Here is a 15,673-nt window from a genome sequence, read left to right as displayed (position 1 = left end):
AGTTTTTTGTTCAAAAGTTTGAGGCTAACAAACGAGTACAGCGGCTGCGTCGCGTGAGACAAACAGCTCAAACCACGCTGTGCTTGTGCTGCTCATTTTTTCCGCCATGGATGGTGGTTTTGATTATTTGCGCCAGCGTGTAACACCACAGAGCCAGAGTGAAATCCTGCGTTTGGTCCAGCCTTAGGCAGATGCGACACACTCGATTTCCTCTGCGGTCCAATTAGGTCGTTTTAACCTCACTTTGATTCTGTGACAAATTGGAGACAATTTGGAGATACATAACATGACGCACACCTTAAAACAAAATGGCAGGGGAGGGTGAACAAATTCTGATTTACTCGTCACACCAATTATTCCTCATTCACAAGTGTTTCATCAATTTGACACATGATTTAAAACTAGGGCTCTATTACAATACAGATGGTAACTGTTTTCTTATCGAGTCTACACAGCTGCAGTATGAAGCTGCACATGTGGGCTGTGCAAGAGACATTTGCAGGGTCTCTTGTGTCTTCAGCATGATAGCAATTTTCCGCACTGAACTAATAAGCACCTTTATTTTTCATCAAATTTGCCTTCAGAGCTATGCTACGTCAACACCTTGTGAAAGCCATTTGTCCCCGGTTTGTCTGCCTCATTTTAGTCTCTTGCCCCCGAGCATCCTGTGGCCTTTCCCCAGCGTCAACACGGCACTGCATAGAGTTACAAACAAGCATGAAAGTATTCTTTGAGTAAGAATGTCGCTTTTGTGAACATCAAAACTATCTACATTGTTCGGGATTAGTGCTAGAGGCCACAGAGGAGTACAATTTTCTGTGTAATTTGCTGAGCTGCTGGCTTTTCCAGCTTTTGTGTTCACCTGGAAACCTCCTTAAATGGGTTGTGAAATCCACTAATAGACTAAACAGCAAGTGGGAACCGCGGGCTGCTCAGGCCAGCACGTAGCCAGCAGGACTCGCCTCGATTAATGGTGATTGAGTGCATTGTGGTATTTTATAGATTAACCTGAGGTTCATTTAATATCTTTTAGTCAAAACAGAATGAGTGGCAGCTTACAATCTGTGGACAATGAAGAGGTAGGAAGTAAAACGCCTTTGAGCTCACGTGCGTCCCTCTTCTGAACCGTAAACTAATTCCACTTGAGCCACTTATAATGTTCTTCATTTCATGATAGATTACAAATTCAAATGTATAATAAATGATTTAGCCACCCTTTAATTGGATGCTGAATTTAGAGGCTCAAATAAACATTATAAGTCCACAGTGTATTAGAAATGCAAGGTGTAAGCTTGCTGGGAGTATATCATTCCCTGTGGTGTTAGTGCTGACTTCACAGATGTCTGGCCATGATTTAATCAATCACACTCTTGGCATATTGCTCATTCTAAACGGGGCTCTCGAGCTGCCTCGAGCTGGAGACAAAGCCGCGCTTTCATTCGCCTCTCACTCTCCACACCCCTCGTATAGCATATCATCGCAGTCTGTGCATTTACATCAAACACGTCCTTCATGTGCCCATTACTCATCTCCATACCTGCATCACTCATGTTATAGCCCGTGAACTTACTCGACTAAATCAATCACCTGAAATGATTTCAGGCAAACAGAAAGCCTCTGAAGTTAATGTGAATAGTTTATGTGACTCTCAACATTAAAATGATGCTTACGTGGAATGAAATCTCTCCACTGGTGATGGAGATCAGAGAGCTGCTCTGCTCAGCTGATATGTCGTGCACAACAATAGTGAACCAGTGGTGGAAAGTCAATATGTGCATTTACTCAAGAGCTGTTCTTTGTACTTTATTTGATAACTATAGTTAATAGTTACTGTATAGATTTTACATAACAAAACATAGATTAACTTATAGATATAATGCATTAAAGATTAAACCTGTGGTTTCTAGTCTTTTTGGCATGCACCCTCTTCATTTATTGGGGACCCTTCTTAGAATTCAGATACCCATGAGCTGCTAGCAGTTCAGCCCAGAAGATATTTCCTTTTTAAACTTCTCAGGTAGTTTCATTTAAATATTTGAGGCAGAAAGAAATAAAATGATGCAATATTTCACGAAAAAAATCCCAAAGATGAGAGAAAAGTCCAATGGACTAAACTACATATACATGCAGTTTATAATAAATAATAAAACCTAGCTCCACCTCAACCAGCTACAATTTTAAAATGCTGCATCAAATAATGTATTAATGCTTTGATGCTTAAGGACATGCTTCTATATACTACTTGTCGCTACTTTTAACTAAAAGATCTGAGCACTTCTTCCACCACTGGAAATAGTCCTGGCCTTGCACCACAATTAGGCAAATAATCTCGCTAACGGGAACACGCATGTAAAGCACTTGATAAATAACAACAAAGAGGCTTTTCATTTGGCCTTCGGCAGCGTGTTCACGCTTCATTGTTGCTCGGCTGTAGTCAAAGGCAAGCCAAACAAACACGTCGCTGTCCCCACTGGTCATGAGAAGGTGTTGTAGTGCGTGATAGTCATTACGCTCCTTCACTGACCTTGTGTGTGATCGCTGGATGAAAGTGTTCGCCGTGGCCATTTGTTTACGAGGTGAGGCAGGAGCTGACTGACAGTTTTAACTGAACAGGAGCTGGAGGTAGTGACCAAGGTTACACGTTTTTCAGGCGAGAGAGAGGGAGAAGCAGTCGCCCGATTAAGTAGCAGTGGAACTGGATTAAAGTTATGTGTTGTTTTGATTCTGGGGCCACACATGCTGAGATGTTTATATCCCAGGCATCCATAGGTTGTGGATCTTAGAAAGCTTAATTAGGAGTTAGAGTTGCTCGTTAATGCCTCATTGGTCTCCACTCACACAATTCTGCTGCGATTCAGTGAACCTATACTGTACGTTCTCCTCCAGTGTTGCTATAAAGAGAAGCCACAATCCCCGAGAGCTTTGAATCTAGATCTCTGTCTGAGCAGCAAGCGAACGGCCCAATGAGGATGGAGGTTCGGGACGGGGGAGGCGGGATGTATCCTCGTGCCACATTAACATTCAATCCACTTGCCTGTGGTCTTTCAATTATTCATCCATGCATGTTACATCGTTTTGTGTAAGCCAGTGGAGTTATTTCTTCTTTCAGAAAACATCTTGCAGATATTGATAAATATAGATGTATACGCTCAAAGACGTGACGTGCTCTGTGATTCTCTGAGCGTCTGTTAATTGCCAAGTGGGCTATATAATATTGCTTCATAATTTATGAGCTTATTACGTTGCTTAACTTTACAAAGGCGAAGACAAATACAGCGTATGGCGGTTATGACCTTTCACCTAAATCAATGCAAATGGTTGTTTATTCAGCGGCATGACTTTGTGCTCTAACTGCATTAGCCTGAGGAAGAGGAGTTTCATCTTTATGTGGTGGAGGATGCTAAGGCTAATGTATCGTTAGGTCATTCTGAGGTCGCTAAGTGAGTAGAGTACAGTTTTTAGGTGGTAATTTCAGACCATGTTTTCTTAGATAATACAAAGAACTGCTGTTATAACGCTCCCAGATGATGTAATCTGTATGTATGTTAGTGCATAAACATGTAAATTGATTGTGCTATGCTTGGCTAGTCTGACACAGTGCTCCTCCTGTGATGGGGGCTTTACGGGCCAGACTAATCAGAAGTGTCCTCGGGGGCTCTGGTTAAGACTGTCCCCGAGGCTTCGGCTCCCTGTGGCCACCACGCTCATCCACGCATCACAGGGGGAATGCTGAGATGCATTCAGTTACGTGCTAAGAGGGGAGAAAGTAGATAGCACTAAGGCGGAAAAAAAGAGTCACAAAGAGAGTAGGAGGAGGGGGGGGGCGCATTCATACATCCATCCATCCATATGTCAGGGGAGGATGAGAGAAAATTCAGGGAGCAAATCCATCTTCCACCCAGAGTAGTAGGAGAGGGTACTTATTGTACTCTGCACATCCATGCGTTATGCAGGGCTGAAGGCAGCACTCTAGCCAGCAGGTACATGCTGGCACACATGCTCATCTCGTACATACGGATAGATGGATGGCGGTTAGGGAGACAAGCTATTTGGAGCATTAACCTGGGACCCCTGTGTCCTGCCTCAGAACAGGTGGCACATCTGCAGCAGCCTCCACCTCAGAGACAATCTCTGGATTTAATGGGGATTCAAAACATTTGGTAGACTCGTGTTTGAGTTTTAATGGACTTTGAAAATGTTTTGATGATTTCGTGTTGCTGATATTCCCTGGAATGATAGGTTAGTTATTTTAATTGAGCTCGGAGACGTGAAAGCTAAATTGCAGAGAGCATTGGGAGGCCATAAAGGGAGGTGGGGCTCAACTGCTATGCTGTAGATAGAGTAGACACTCAGCTCGTCTGTGGTTCTGGTTTGCAGTGCTTTGCTGCCACCAAAGTTAACTGCAGTGGAGTTAAAAAAAACACCTTAAATAGGGCTTCTAATAAAATTTAAATAGACATAAAACAGTATAAAGATCAACATTTGGCACCCACTGAATTGTCTTGCTGGTTTCTATTTGCATTTGGAGTTCAGTGAAAGGAGCAGATACACAGAAGGCAGCATTTAGCACCTCCCTTGTTGCCTCTTCCTGAAATGGGATTTCAGTAAATGATGCTATTTTAGACACATTTCCAGTTCCAACATGCAGGAAGTAATTAGTTAACGGCGAAAGCATCCATATTTATACGTGGCAGCAGAATGTTTGGTCGTAGCCTGAGAAGCAGAGCAGCCGGGATGACTGGCTGACTCTAGTGTGAATGTACATGTGTTTCATGTGGATGATGAGTTATGTAAGCAGCGCCATGCTTCACTGCTGTGGATTTGACTGTGTATGATCCTGGGAAGTATGCTGTGGCCCCTGAAGAATGATAGCTCTAGTGGGCAGCTACGAAATTGAGCATAGACATTGAAATACATCACTTCATGGTCTCAGGCGAGGGTGTTTGTTTGAGTGTGACATGTTTGCAGAGGGGTGGGGAGAAAAAAAAAGAAAAAAAAAGAGGGGCTGGGTTGGGCTTTCTTTCTCGCGTCTCTCTCCAGCCTAGAAGTGGAGTGTCTTTCCCCCCCTCCCCCTCTCTTCGAGCTGCTGGCCCTCGGTCAGGTAACAAAACAGGATAGTATCACAGGACGGTGAAACCCAAAGTGGCCCCGCCTGCCTCCATATGTCTGTTCATGTGAATGTGTGTGTCTGCGAGGCTCTCACCCGTACCTGTCATATATCCTATACCTTATCTCTTTGTTCTCAGTGTGTTTGCCTGTTTGCTGCACCCCTCTAAACACACCCTTCCCTTGCGCCCACTCCCAACAACCTCTTGTCACACACACCCCAAACCCCCATATGTATGGTCTGTGTTTCTAGAGCCGTTGCTATGCCAACAGCCCACTTTCTGTGCCTTAGCTGTGGGAGAATCTGATCTGAACTTGAGTCCACTCTGCCTCCCACTGGACACTGTAGTCAACTGCAGGCTTTAAAGCATCAATTTCCACATCAACCCCCGCCCCCCCCAAAGGGGTCAGACAGAAACAGCATTGGCACCGAAATGTAGCAGTTGTAGGATTACCATCTGCCGCAATCAGCATTGCTTTTTTAGAAATTAAATAAACCGAAAGCAGTCTTTCATTTTCAATTCACGACATACTGTGCTGATGCGGAGGAAGTATCTCGTTTTCTGCAGCCGCATTGTTTAAACAGCCCGGAGGCAGCACTGGAGCAGAGGACCACCTCAGGTGTTGCAGAGCAGGGCTGGTAGAAAGGCCATTCCCCTGGCTGCACTAGCTCTTACCTGAGAATGCACTGAACCCCTGAATGAAGCATGAAGGAGAATGAATAATTGAAGACGTTCACTCCCCCATCGATACTTGGGAGGTGGAGGAGGAGGGAGGTGCCTTGCTTTACTTCAAGCCCTAAGTCTCCTTGCTTTAGAGCTCTTTTGAGCAGACCCTCAGATCTTGAGTAAATGTTTTACCCCGCCTTTTCCTCTCCTCTCAAACTCATTGCCTGCAGTTTCGAAAATAAATAATGAACAGACCCCTGAAAATGCAATTACCTCCCTTGGCAACTAATACAACTAACACCAATTGATGAATATTCCCTTCCCTTCTCGAAATGGTTAACATCCCTCCTTCCCCCCCGTCTCGCTCTGGTTCCTTTGCTGGTTGAAGTGATTGTCTGTTTGCTTGTCTTGTTTGCTTGCTTTTTCTGTCTGTCTATTTGTCAGTACATTTTCCCCCGGTTCTGTCCTTGTCTTCTGCAAAAATGTACACATTATTGCATTCAACATCAATTCTCATCCAAATTTGCAGTTTAGTGCGCCCAACAACACCTACAACAAAAACAAACAAACAAACAAACAAACAAACAAAAAAAGACCCATGAAACATACGTTCTCTGAGTGAAAAGCTCGACAGAGAATGCTGGCCAGACAGACAGACTTTCTATGGGCTCCTTGTTTTCTGCCTGTCCAAGGCATTGCCTTCACTCTCTGAGTGACAACTACTTGCATATATTATATATGCACATGTAGCCAATGCCAGTTTGTGCTTTGGCCCCTGTGTCCCCAGTCCACACTTTTAGAGTGTTGCTTAATGGTTGGAAAATCAGGTTAGATTTAAAGATAACTTCAATAATTGATAGTTATTACTTCATTTCTATGCCCTCCTTTGTGACACTCTAAATGTGCATCTCCTATGTTCTTACTATTCGTCCCTTTTTGTGTTTTTAATGATATTATATATTTTTGTATGGTATACCTACGCCTTATTTCTCTTTCATACTATATCTCATCTATCCTTTATTTTGAGCTCTCCTCGTAAAGAACAATGGTTCTTGCTCTCTTCTTCCGGGTGATCAATTGTATTTATTGTCTTTTTCTTTTCTTCTTTGTGCTCTTTTTCTCCCCTTAGCATGTTCGCCCCTTTGTCTCCTGTTATAGATATTGTGTGTGCATAGCTCTTTATTTTTTGTCTCTTATTCTTTGATACTTATCAGACTGACCAAACTAAGCCTCTCTTGTGTTTCCAGGCTTTCCTTCCTTCATTCCCTATCTTTTCTTGCAGCTCTGTTTTTCTCTCTAATGTGCTGGTGTTTGTAACAATCTCACTCTCTGTTTGGTTTTGGTTTCCGTAACCTCACTGTTCATGCTATTAATACTTGCTATCTCTTCTTATACAGATGAATAATTTTCAGCTTGCTTTTCTATTTCTTACATTCCTTGTTGAACCTTCTATCTTATCTACAGTCTTTATGATTTGTGTCCAGTGTCTGTAAGTGTGTCTGCAACTTCAGCATCCTCTCTGCATCTGCTCATTTCTTTTCTATTTCTCAGTGTTTCAGTTCTTGTTTTTCTTCTCGATTTACTGTTTGTTTATTGCCTAACAGTGTTTCAGTGTTCAGCCGCTCCATGTGCCTTGACCAGTCATCTATGGAGTGCTGTGTGTCCAATGTGTCACATTACATTGGCCAGGACTTTAGCATTTAGCTCTTTCTTGTTCTATCTTTTCTCATTCTTTCTTTAATCTCATAATATTTATTCTCTTTTTTAATTTCTTTGTCTTCTTTTGCTGTTTTTTTTGTCTTTACACTTTGTGATTCTTCTTGTTTTCATGATGTATGAACATAGAGGTTTTTCTCCCAGAATGTTTGTCCCACTTTAACATTATGTTTTCAACAATCCTCGTGTGAAGGAATTAAACTTAATATCTATTAACATTTGTACCTGCTCTGCCATGGGAGATCTCTGCTCTCTCTTTTATGTTTTTATACATATTTTGTGTTGTTGATGCAGATTCTTAATAACTGAGAGATTTAAACACACGAACACTTAACAAAACTGTTCAACATCTGTCCTGTTAAACGTCTGGTTGTCTTCATGTTGCTATACATGTCTGTCTATTGTATATATAGTGATGTCATGTTGCTATACATGTCATTATACATGTGTGTCTCGTTATTGTCTTTAGAGGGAACAAACGTTGATCATAAACTCTATGGGAATTGGAGATAATTAATTGGTTTCTATCAATTTACATATAGAGGTTCTGTCTTGTGTTCTGTCTGAAAATGTGTTTGTTTACTTGTTGGAGGTAACTTTCTTGTTAGAGATATGGATGTTTGCCACACTGGACATATGCATAGTCATCTCAGACTCCAAGTGTCATCAAACACAACTCACCACATCAAATGTCCTCAGTTCTAGCGCCCACCGTTAATCTGTGGAATCTTTGGCAGATTTTATTTGGCTTTGCTCACGATAGCTAGAGAAAGCACAATCCACTTTGAAGTGACATCTATCTAAAGCAAACTTGGACTCAATTGGTCGTTTCAGATAGACGGTTTTCAAGCGCCAAACAGTTGGAGGTTGGACTCCCTGTGTGCTCAGACATTCTCTCTTTCTGGAGATGAGTTAGCTTCTCAGCATGTTGTCGTCGCCGCTTTCCCTCTGGGTCAACCTGTGTTTTTGCTTACAGGGGCAACAAGCCAGCTAACAGCCCCAAGGGCCAACCCCCGGATGCTGATGGCCACTCCTCCGTGACCGACCTGGCCAACTCTCTCACTGGAGACATGGTGATGGTAAGACCCGCGATCCCACCACACATCCATCACACTGGTATCTATCCCGATGAATCTCGATGTATGCTGCACTGCTAATGGACCCCCCTATAGCCTTAGTTCCAATTAAAGGACAAGTTGTGTTATTTTGTATTATTTTATTGACAGGATATCCAAAAACCAACAATGTGATAGCCTGTCTCTCCCCCACCCTTTCTGTGGCACCATTGATTCCTACTGAAGATGAGAGTCTTTAGAAGAACTTATTAAAACATTGTAGATCTTTGTAATGATACTCAAACTCGGACTAAATGACAAATTTGGGACTATTTTTAGATGTGGATGAATACATGCAAGCTTGTCATGTATGTACGATGTACGTGGGATTGACTGAAAACAAACTACAGTTCCGATGTTCTGCTGAAGGAACATGAGGATGATATGGCTCATTTATGTGTAAATGTAATAGTTTGTGGACGACAATGGAACTCTCTGGCACAGAGGAATAAGATATATCAGGCTTTGGTTGCACAGACAATTGTTAGTAGGATTAATTTATCATTAGTTTTTGGATTTTTCCTGGGATTTATTTCCTGGGCACTCTAGTATGGGTCAAGATCCAAAAACACTGGATCCTACATGCATTGTAAGTATTTGTAAGTATCCCATTCCTCCAGTTTACAAAGCAGGCTTTCTGTTTTAAAGTTGTTAGTCTCAGAGTGATTGTTTTCTCAGACTTTAGAACAGAAACTGACCTTGAGATGACTCTTTTCACTTTGGTGTGGAGGAACTTGGCTAGCCTGCACAGAGTCCCGACCTCAACCCCAGCCAACACCTTTGGTGATGAATCAGAACACCAACTGTGAGCCAGGCTTTATCAGCCAGAATCACTGCCTGACATCATTAACGCTGTTGTGGAAGCAAAACCCTCCGAGCAGGCCAACCAAGCCTGAAACCATAAGACTGGAGGAATCATATTGATGCCCACGGTTTTGGAATGAAAAATTCAGTGATCACATGGGTCTGTCCACATACTTTTGGCCACATACTGCATAAGGTAATTCTTAGTCACCAAGTAGGACCAGTGTGCAGAGTCATCCTCCATGCACAGGTTGATTTAAAGCTGCAGATGGTAATAAGGGAGCCATAATAGGAAAAAAAACACACACAGGCAGTTCCCACAGTGGCAATCAAGCGAGACAAGCCATCCAAGGTGACTCACACTGTTTGATAAATTAGACTTGGAATATTTCACACATGCTCTGCCTGTCAGTCCTAAAACCCATATTGACAGATTCTGAGCGAGTGAGTGAGTCTTTGTCACTTTGAAATTGAAGCTCTGGCCTAAAGCACTGAAATCAACAGTTTCAGGTATAGTGCTGCGAGAGAGTGTTTGCATGCAAACCAGACAACCAGGCCAGCCTCTTTAAAAGTGAGAGCGGAGTCTTATGAAGTGCTGGCTGGCTCACCTCCCTCAAAGTCCTCAAGCGCTTCGTTCCAATCCATGCTATTGTTAGAGAGAGAAAACAATAAAAGGACAGAGGCAGAAGGTGGAGCCACAGGGAGAAAAGAAGCGACCATAAAGACAAGAGCAGAATGCCAACCTTGAGCTGTGCTTCTGTTCTCTCCAGGCCCCTCACGCAATACTCCCTCTCTCCTACTCTTTCTGTTTGTCTCTCGCCCACTCTGTCCCTCTCTCTGTCCACTGCTGTCTATCAGATAGCGGCCTTTTAGAGCACAGCAGTGATAAAGCAGTCAGAGTGGCTGTGAGAGAGAATGTGTGGTCTAAAGCTCCTCTATCTTCCATCTGAGCACCTCCTGCCTCTTAAGAACATTAGAAAGGAAATAAAACTCTCTCAGTCTTCTTAATGTCAGACCAATCTCTGCCTTTGAGCAGCTGCTTGAGTACGCCGCGATAGAAACGCAGCCCTAAAATCTCCTCCCCTCACAGCTTCTCTCTGTCACGGTCTGTGTGCACGTGATTGTGTCAGAGGAAGTGTGTGCCCTTGGACTGAACTTTTCATGTGAGTGGCTGCCGCTGCTGCTGCTGCTGCATGTGTTTATATTTATTTGACTGCATTTGTGGTCCCCGCAGCTGTCTCCGGGTTCGGAGGATGATGACGGTGAAGGGCCTATAAGCGAGAAGCTGGGCCGGATCCAGTTCAGCATAGGCTACAGCTTCCAGAACACGACCCTCACCGTCAAAGTGCTCAGGGGCCAGGAGCTCCCGGCCAAGGACTTCTCCGGTACCTCCGACCCCTTCGTCAAAATCTACCTGCTGCCGGACAAGAAGCACAAACTGGAGACCAAGGTCAAGAGGAAGAACCTCAACCCCCACTGGAACGAAACCTTCCTCTTTGAAGGTCTGTGTTATTTCAGTTCAGCTTCTTATCAAAGAATTGCTGCATTATTAAACAGAAATCTCTCTATAAATAACAGAACTGTCCAAACTTCTTCATATAAGACCACATTTCTCATTATAAGAAGTTGATTGAGAAAATAAGTTTTCAGGGCCTATTTGCTCTGTCAGCTTTGCTCCCTTTTTTGGGGGAATTGTTTTCATTATTAGGCCTTGGCATCTCTTCAAATCCTCTTTAAACCAACAGTAAGACATTTTGGGAAAGTCACATACTAGCTTCCTTGCTGAGGGTTTGATGAGAAGATCAATTCTGCTAATATCTCAATGCTAAATGTGAAGCTACATGCAGGAGCTGCTTTGCTTGGCAACACGGGGAAACAGCAAGTCTGGTTCTGTCCAAAGGCATAAAAACACCTCTAAAACTCACAAATGAACCCATTGTTTGTTTGATCTGTGCACAAACCAAAGTGGCCCAGGCTAACTGCTTCTCCCGGCTCTTTATGTCAAGCTAAGATAAACCAGCTTTATTATATTTATATGATATTTAACAAAGAGATATGAATCTTCTCATTTAACTCTCCACCTACTCATCCAAGTTGTACCATTGCTCCGGTAGAGCGTTTATGGTAATGACAAAGAGCCATTTCTCAACTCAAAAAGAGAATTGTGGGAGGTGTGTGAAAATTCACAAACAAGGTGTGAAATTAGAACAAAATTTTTGCTTTGATGAAACCTCCAGCTCCAAAACCAACGACAGGTTTTGTTAAACAAAATAATAAATAACAAATAATACATCAATATTAATCATATTCTTGGGAGGTGCAAACTGCAGATGTTTCGCAGCAGCCGTGCAGAGATCAGTAAAATGTCTCAGCACTATATGATCTGAATTACTTTCATTATGACCATTGTGCTTGGATGACAGTGCAATGGTAAAACAGCCAAAATAATGTTCATAAGGCTCAGACCCTTTCCAAAATTAGAACAATGGCCAGTGCTCTTGAAAAATAAATGAGATACTTCTTTGTGACTAGAGCATAATGATCCCTCTCAGTCATTAGAGAGAGTGCTGGCCGGTCCTGCAGTTTTTAAAATGCACTTTGGCCTTTGTCAAATTCATCCCTGCTAGCTGGGCGCAGATTACTCTGCCCTCTCACTACTGTCAAGAATATGTTTTCCACTCTCTGCAACTCAGCTCTCCCCTCAGTAAATCTGTTCCTCTGTCTGTTTTAGGCTTCCCGTATGAGAAAGTGAGAGAGCGCACTCTATACCTTCAGGTGTTGGACTACGACCGCTTCAGCAGGAATGACCCCATTGGAGAGGTGTCAATCCCCCTTAACAAGGTGGAACTGGGCCAGATAAAGACCTTCTGGAAGGAGCTCAAGCCCTGCAGTGATGGCAGTGTAAGAGACGCAGGGATGGCCATCTGGCCGAATGATGACGAGTCAGGCGCTTTCATTCAGATGTTGTAACTGTTTTATCAAAACAAGTGTGATGCCATTTGTTGACTGCTTGCAGCATTTGAGCTTGATGGACATAATTTTAGGGTGAGCGACGGGCTCGGCTCAGCCAGTCTGGACCGTCTGTGTTTGGCACATGGGGTTAGAACAGAAAGGGCAGTGATGTAAGATAACACAACAAGCTAGTGAGTAATCTGGAGTTTGATATTCCCTGATGAAACGAGATATTAGACTGGGTGATTCATACTGTGTGTGTGTGTGTGTGTGTGTGTGTGTGTGTGTGTGTGTGTGTGTGTGTGTGTGTGTGTTCCTCAGGGGAGACGAGGAGACCTGCTGGTGTCTCTCTGCTATAATCCCACTGCCAACACCATCACTGTGAACATCATCAAAGCACGCAATCTCAAAGCCATGGATATCGGGGGCACCTCAGGTAAAGGATCCCTCCTTGTTTGTTTAGTCGTTCCTCTTTCTAACCCTCGCTCGCCAGTCTAAAGCCCTTCTCGTGACATTGGAAGCTCTGTGGCTCCGTCACCAAACTCATGACCTGTCCGTGCAGAGGACGGTGGCCGTCTGGCTCCCAAGCTGGGTCGCACTGTAGATAGCCTTGGCAGCAAGGTGACATTACATCAAGCATCTCTCCCTTGCCCTCCCTCTCTTCTCTGTTCTCTCTCTGTCTGTGTATCTATGAGGATCTTCAGCCTCCCAGCCAAATCTGTGTCAGCTCAGTCTGGTGCTCGTTTTTTCAAAAGTATCAGGTCTCCTTTGTAAAATTTCTGCTTCCTGCAGTAGTAGGAGCTGTGTCTGTTAGTATTACAGAATATGATAATGCTCCAGAATTGGTAGTACAAATCCCAGGCCCTATTTCCATAAATACTTCCTCATTTGTATGTTTCCTTGCTCGGGGGATAAGTTGACCTTGAGCTCAAACTAGGTATCCGCTTCCCTGCTGCCTTCGCTGACTTTAACAAGTAGGAGGGTAATTGCAAACCTGACCCCAAAAATCACCTTGCATGGGCATCTTCATCCTCGCTCCCATGTAAACCGCTGTGCTCCGTGTCCACGTTGCAGATCCATACGTGAAGGTGTGGCTGATGCACAAGGACAAGCGCGTAGAGAAGAAGAAGACAGTGACAATGAAGCGCTGTCTGAACCCCGTCTTCAACGAGTCCTTCCCCTTCGACGTGCCCGCCCATGTGCTGAGGGAGACCACCATCATCATCACCGTCATGGACAAGGACAGGCTCAGCCGCAACGACGTTATCGGCAAGGTATCACTTCACTTCTCTTTGTGTGGTTTCCCTTGATTTGCAACATATTAGCCCCCTCAACTCCTTGTTACATCAATGTGATGGCAATTTAACATGTTGGTGTCATGAGCCGGGAAAGTCACAGAGGTCGGTCAACCACACCGGGGAACACACTACAAAAATTAATCACTGAATTATACACATACATTATTTATACACCAGCAGGACAAACGGTCTGGGAGCAACATTAGCTTCAAAGTTTGATTAGCTGTTCAGGGGCCAACAAACAACATTTTTATTAGTTAGCAAAACTGAATAGGATGTTAGTTTTAAGTCATGGTGCTAAACAGTACGCTTTGCTTTTTGGTGAAGTGTTAGATGAGATGATCGATACCACTCTCATGTCTGGCTATTCAATAGACGGCTATCAGAGAGTTAGCTAAAGTTAGCATAAAGACTAAAAGCAGGGGGAAACAGCTAGCCTGGCTCTGTCCAAAGGCACCAAAGGATACCTACCAGCACCTCTCAGCCTCACTAATTAACACATCATGTCTTGTTTGATGAACCAGGCGAAAACCAAAGTGTGAAAACGACAAATTATGAATTCGCTGTTTTACGGGAAGTTATGTGTCGGACTATTTCTTGGCCGGGAGCAGTTGCCAGGCAACTAGCGGAGTCTCAGGGGAGGTGCTGCTCCCAGCTGAGAAATGGGCTTCATTGATTAGGGTCAGCAATGATACATATTTCAAGTATGAAAAGGATTATTGTATATTATTATTATAGATTATTTTAGTCTACATTACCGCCCCTGCTCTTCTCCTCTCTCAGATCTACCTTTCGTGGAAGAGTGGACCAGCGGAGGTGAAGCACTGGAAAGACATGCTCGCTCGGCCGCGTACTAACGTGGCCCAGTGGCACGCTCTCAAGGCCTGATCGCACCGCCCAGCTCCCTCCATGGCCCCTTCCCGTCTCCTGTCCCCCCTCCTCCCTCCCCTGCTCCCACTCCCGTCCTTATGCACAAGACTGACTTGCTGCCAGGCTGCGAAACACGGGTACAATTAGCCATCTGCTCTCTTAAACCTTTAAACTCTTTTCTCTTTTCTTTCAAAATCTCCGCTCCTCTCTGACCCCTCGCTCTTCTTCTGTCCCCTCCTCTTCATACAGCCGTGTCTTAATTTCTGTGTCTGCCCACTTTGCCAATGGTCCCCCTGTTTCTGACTGTCTGTATGTCTGTCTGTCCTTATGCACTTTGCCTGTGGAGGTCTGATGTTCAGTTTCTTTGTCGACCCCTTGGTTCTGAACTGCACTGCAGCCCCTGACCCATTTAAGGTGCCAGTCCCGTGGGATCACAGAGAATCTTAAGTAACGATCTAATCTCATATAATCCTATTGTATGACTATTCCAGGTACACAATGCTATACAGTATGTACTGTATGTACATGTACATATAAATATATTAGGCGTATAGATTGGCAGAACTCCCCCTATACACATGACTAGTATACAGTGTGTTATCCATAGCCTGTCTGCTGTCACATCTCTCCTGTCTCTTCATCTGTCCCGTCGTCCCTGTCTTCTGTCTCTGGTGTATTATATCCCCTCCCCATATCACTCCCCCCTCCCTATACTCAAAAGTGGTTTAATTTTCAGCAGAAGTTGTCGAAAGCAATCAATACTCGGTTTGTGATGAAACCAGCTGAACTCAAGATGGAATTGTTGATACTGCTGTCTCTTCTCTCCCCCTTCTTTTTCTTCTCTATGCTCCTTTTTTTACCTCTTTTTTTCCTTATTTTTTCCTTTCTCTCCCTCTGGCACAATATTAGTGAACCAACGCCACTTTCTGGACCCTCCCCCGCCCCCCCCCCCTTGTCGTCTGTGTGCTGTGGGTGCTGTGCTGTAGCTCCAACAAAAATAGAGGTTAAAAAAAATACATAAACAAACTGAACTTTGCGAAGCTGGGAAAGCGGGAACATGATAAACTTGTGAAATGGATCGCTCCTGACTTTTCCAGACAAAAAGCCCTGACATGGAGAGAGAAAAAAGAAGATGAAAAGAGAG

General features: G+C 43.8%; 1 protein-coding gene across 1 annotated transcript in view; it reads left to right on the top strand.

Moving 5' to 3' along the window:
- The window catches only part of syt7a (synaptotagmin VIIa), a 28,894-nt gene extending 13,796 nt beyond the window's left edge, over window positions 1-15,098 (top strand). The window contains exons 7-12 of the mRNA XM_041938663.1: window positions 8,467-8,569; window positions 10,644-10,911; window positions 12,141-12,310; window positions 12,683-12,797; window positions 13,436-13,635; window positions 14,443-15,098. Of these exons, the coding sequence (XP_041794597.1) occupies window positions 8,467-8,569; window positions 10,644-10,911; window positions 12,141-12,310; window positions 12,683-12,797; window positions 13,436-13,635; window positions 14,443-14,547 (961 nt within the window). The 3' untranslated portion in view covers window positions 14,548-15,098. The remainder of the gene's footprint in view (window positions 1-8,466; window positions 8,570-10,643; window positions 10,912-12,140; window positions 12,311-12,682; window positions 12,798-13,435; window positions 13,636-14,442) is intronic.
- The last annotated feature ends 575 nt before the right edge of the window (window positions 15,099-15,673 follow it).

This window comes from Chelmon rostratus, chromosome 6 (genome assembly GCF_017976325.1).
Source record: "Chelmon rostratus isolate fCheRos1 chromosome 6, fCheRos1.pri, whole genome shotgun sequence".
NCBI classification, from domain to species: Eukaryota; Metazoa; Chordata; class Actinopteri; order Chaetodontiformes; family Chaetodontidae; genus Chelmon; species Chelmon rostratus.
Note: the sequence above shows the minus strand (reverse complement) of the source record. Positions and strands in the feature narration are given on the sequence as shown.